Below are 4,907 nucleotides of genomic sequence, written 5' to 3' on the forward strand. Positions count from 1 at the left end.
TTTTTCTTTTCGTTTCGTTGTCCTAAGTAACTGAAAGTCTGTGCAAAATGGTCGCTCAATAACTTTTTTAATATATTTGGGATTATATTGGATAAATTCAATCCACCCACTTGTTTCAGCGTGTTCACCTAGAGACGAGAAAGAGAAAAATAGAAATTCTTTATTAATTAAAAATATCAAATATTGTCAACTAAAATTACACATATATTGTAAATTAAAATGATATATACATATAGGATTTAAGATTTATGTACGTATTATGTAAGTATATGTTTACACGTATTTTTGTTTGAGTGTATATACATTGTATACATACGTATATGTACATGAATATGTTATACATACACGCACGTATATAAAACCACATATTTACCATTTTGTCTGCGAATGAACTATCTTTTAATAACTGTTCTAATCGTTCTAATGCTTGCATATTTTGTAATGGGAGATCATACTCCTCATACAATATAATATTGTCTGTTTCTTCCTCCCTATGCCTCATAATGTTTGATGTTTCTAGCAATATCATTCTATTTTCCAGAGCAGTCATTTTGTTAAGCAACAACTGTAATTTTCTTATAACCTCTTTTTGAAATTCTAAAATTAAAAATAATTGAAACTTTAAGAAATTAAATATAATAACTAAAGTAAGTTGTTGATCGTAGGTCTTTGATCGCAATTCTTCTGCTTTGGTATAAAAAATTCGTGCGCACTTAGCATTTATTATCTCTGATTATAATAAATATTAATGTAATAAAGTAATAATTTTTAATATACATAAATATTAAAAAAAAATGTTTAATACTAACCATTTTCTGCAGTTATTAACAAGTTTTTTTTATTTCCGGTACACATTACATTTTTATCTTTTTTAGTCTTTTCCAAGTTGTCATTTTCATCTAGTAAATTATCACGATATCTCCGTTCTGTTGTGTTACTATTTATTGTCGTTTCTTTATATAAACTTTTATTATGTTTAGCAGAACTCATTTGGCACTCAGATGAACGTTTTACAGATGTTGGTGACGGTGAAACCAATTGACTTGCAGAAATCTTTTTAGTGTTTGTGACACATGATTTGTCTGCAATTTTCGGAAAGGGTGATAATTTTATTGTGTTCTCACTAACGTCAGAATCGAATCCACACTCCTCCGACGAAGAATAATTTTTTTTAGCTCGTGTATGTCTTGATTTTTTTTCTTTGTCGTATCGTCTGTCTTCATTTTCTGTGTTGTCGTCAGGCGTAAAATCTGACATATTTTCAGCAATAAGTAGCTTCTCCTTTGCTCTTTCGTATGAATCTGAAAATATAGATAGACATAAAAAGGATATTTAAATTGGATATATTTACAAATAATGAAAATAATGAACATAATCGAATTTTTTAATAATAAATGTAACCTGTTCTATAGAAGATCCTTAACACGTCATATTTTTTCCAGTTCAAGTTATCTTCAGGAAGTAATTGTAACGCAACAGCCTTTTTTATTTTTGTTGGATTCCGAAAAGTGGGATAAGCACATTTCATTTCACTCTCGTTTAACCAACATGAAGGTACAATTGCCAGGCCATCATCAAATTCTACGATAATGTAGATCTTCGAGCTCTTCGAGGTAGCCATAATAAGTTCCGCTTAAAGTAGAGTTTGCTAAAGGTAGGATCTCGTTAATATAGATTATAGAAGATTAGAATAAACCAAATATAAGTTTATTTTATAGAAATAAACAAACGGGATTGTAAATAATAATTATAACTATTCTTCGAACTTATTCTATATAATTATACATGCATGTACTCGCATATTTATAATTTATATATTTTATAACTAAAGCGCGGATAAGAGCGTTACCGGAAATGCGAGCAAGACTGTCTAATCAAGAACTTTCTCCATATGGTGAGGATTCTCAATTTCAAAATCTCGGTCGTGTTGTCGGTAGCATTCTTATTCGCATTATAACTGTTTTGCAGGATTCACACTGCGTCCGATATCCGACGTACGACATTTGATATCTAATAAGAAAGATTGATTTCTAGAGTAGAGTCTGTAGAAATCAAATTTTCTTATTGGTATTGGATGTCATACATCAGATATAGGACACAGTGTGAATCCTGCATTATACATACGTTATATATTATTAGGTATATGCATTAATTTTTATATGTATGTATTAAGGGACATATAATAAACTGTTCGTTATACGGAATTTTCCAAGCTTTTGCTGCTATACAATTTATGTTCCAAGCATTTAAAATTTGATTTTCATAATTCTCATTTACAATATTTATTTGTAACAGTGAAGACTGAATAGGTACATCATATAAAACTTTTAGGTTTAATAGTTTTTTCCCAATCACTAATATAGTTTTATCTTCACACTGAATAATATTTTCTATTTTTACGTACTCTCCAGTTTCTAATATACAGTAATTATTTCTTTTGTCATTACAGCGGATTGTATATAATGAATTGCGTAATATTTTGTATTGATTTTTAATATTCTTAATATTATTTTGTAAAGGGCCATCAAAATGTTTATTCTCTAAATATAATTCAGAACCTCTTATTTCATAATTCAGAGTCTTTTCTTCAAATTTTTTATTTATATTTTCAATTTCACCAAATCTTTTTGAAATTTGTTGTAATGGTTTGTCTCCTTTTCTTAATAGTTTTTTAATTGTTGACATATAATTTTCAAATCTGAAACAGCTAAAGTTATCTAATATTCCGAATTTTCTTACGTCTGCAACAAGATGTAGTAGATTATGTATATTGTGAGATACATGTGCTTTACCATATAATTTTGCAAAAGAATCAACAAAGTGTTTCAATAAATTTTCAGCATAATCTAAATAATAATTTTCCTTACAAAAAGTTTGATTACATAATATTGAAATAGCAATGTGAAGCGTTAAAAAATTATTATACATATCTCTGTCTAATATATCTTTTAAAACAATAGGCCCTAAATATAAAAGAAAAGTTCTAAATTCTGTAGCTTTCCACTGTTTATAATCTTTCAGAGATCTAGGTCTTCTATTAAATTCTAATGGAACTGTTGATCTTATATTTTTGAGCAATCGAGATATTCGTTTACAGAAGGTGTTGGCTATTCTTTTTGGAAATACATGTTTCAACCATAAACTTATTAATTTTCGCATTACCCCTAAACATACTAAATGCATGTAATCAAGTGGCACACAAGAAACTAATCCAAAATTGTCAATTTCCTTTAACACGCATTCTCCTTGTTGATATTCACCCATGTATTTATTATCTGCTAGTTCTGAATCAGTACGTAAGCTCTTTTTATTTACTCCGGGAAAACATACACGTCCACGCCATTCGCCTCTTATGATACATTTTGTACAGCTAGAGAACCCTGTATGACTTTTTACCGAAAGAACAAATGATTTTGCTGGTGTATCGCAAATCAATGCAGTTAAATTTACTTTTACTGTTATTTCGTTGTCAATGAATCCTGTTGTTATAAATGGCTTTATATCTGATACAAATCTTTTTAAAAATTCATTGGGATCGTTTGGTTTTGTATATCCATAATACAGTCCAGCAATATATACTTTACTACACAGATTTTCCGATACAAGGATAGGCCAAAAACAACCGTTTGAGGACCGAGATATAGTCATGCCATCAATATTTATTAACAAATCTAGTTTACAAATTGTTTTACCACTTTTTCTTATGTCCATTATAATTTTTTCCACAATACTTTTAATATCAAAGTGATAATATTGACCATTGCCCATTTGAATAACGTCAGTAGTATTTCTAGGAGTTTGTAAAAGAGTTCTAGGGTCCTTTGGAAATTTTGTATTAGTATAAGTATTTAAAATTTTCAACAGCGGTGTCAGCGCAGAGTGTGTGATTCCATATTTTATTGCCCATGCAGCTACAGATTGTTTGAAATTTGTATTTTTATTTTCACCTGAAGACTCATCACTCATTGTTTCAGAATAAACATTATTATTATCTGTACTTATTGCTTCTAAGGACTCGTGTAATAATACATTATGTTCAATTGCATTTGGCTGCAATAAGTTGTCATTTAAATTGTCTTGATTTGGTGGTATGTAAGCAACTTCATCTATATTTCTTATTTCTGTAGTAATTTCTTCATTACATTCATCTATATCCATTGACCTAGCACTATTGCAAGGCGAAGTTTGTGCTTGTAATAAACTTGTACTAAAAGAATACGAATCTGCTTCAAGTTTAGCCAAACGCCTAAGATGACCCTTAGAATATATTTTATATTTATGTGTTCTATTCATGATAAATATTATATAAAATAGTAAAATATTTATAATAATAAATAATTATAATAAATATTACTTGCTATTAGACACCGAAAGCACGACAATTTAACCTAACCTAATCTAACTTAACCTCTTAATATACATGCATAAATCTATATAATTAAATATTTATATAATAAGTTTTACGTATTACCCAGTTTTCAGTATTGCACGGTACGCAAGTTATAATAACATCCGCGGCAATCTCACACGAACTGAGCAATTGGACACATCCGTCCCGCACGGCGGCTAGTAGCGAAGGAAAGAACCATTGGCCCAGTGATGCAAACTTTGGGTTCCGTGCACCATCAAAGTGTTACGCTCGGTACTCACTCACACAGGCGCAACCGTGTCCGTGTGCTGCGCAGAGTCTCTGCGCAGCACACAGACACGGTTGCGCCTGGTGAGTGAGTACCGAGCGTAACACTTTGATGCCTTTGATGGTGCTCGGAACCCAAAGTTTGCATCTCTGCATTGGCCACGTGTAGCGGGAAAAGTTGCTCAGTGAGCGCTTCGCACTGATTGGGTTATACTTTTAGATCTACGCTGTGATAGAACTATGTATGTATATATATTTACAGCTTTCCCCA

The 4,907-nt window shown here is 30.6% G+C and overlaps 1 protein-coding gene across 1 annotated transcript; it reads right to left on the bottom strand.

The window, feature by feature from the left end:
• Positions 1-31: 31 nt before the first annotated feature.
• LOC105570895 lies at positions 32-1,621 on the bottom strand (the record flags this gene model as incomplete). The annotated part of the gene is made up of 4 exons (XM_012028348.1): positions 1,402-1,621; positions 810-1,301; positions 374-597; positions 32-128 (listed from the first exon to the last, which is right to left on the bottom strand). Coding segments are annotated over exons 1-4 (1,033 nt in total), but the record flags the coding sequence as incomplete, so codon positions are not given.
• Positions 1,622-4,907: the final 3,286 nt, after the last annotated feature.

Source organism: Vollenhovia emeryi, unplaced genomic scaffold (assembly GCF_000949405.1).
Source record: "Vollenhovia emeryi isolate VEMERY1.0 unplaced genomic scaffold, V.emery_V1.0 DF941617.1, whole genome shotgun sequence".
NCBI classification, from domain to species: domain Eukaryota; kingdom Metazoa; phylum Arthropoda; class Insecta; order Hymenoptera; family Formicidae; genus Vollenhovia; species Vollenhovia emeryi.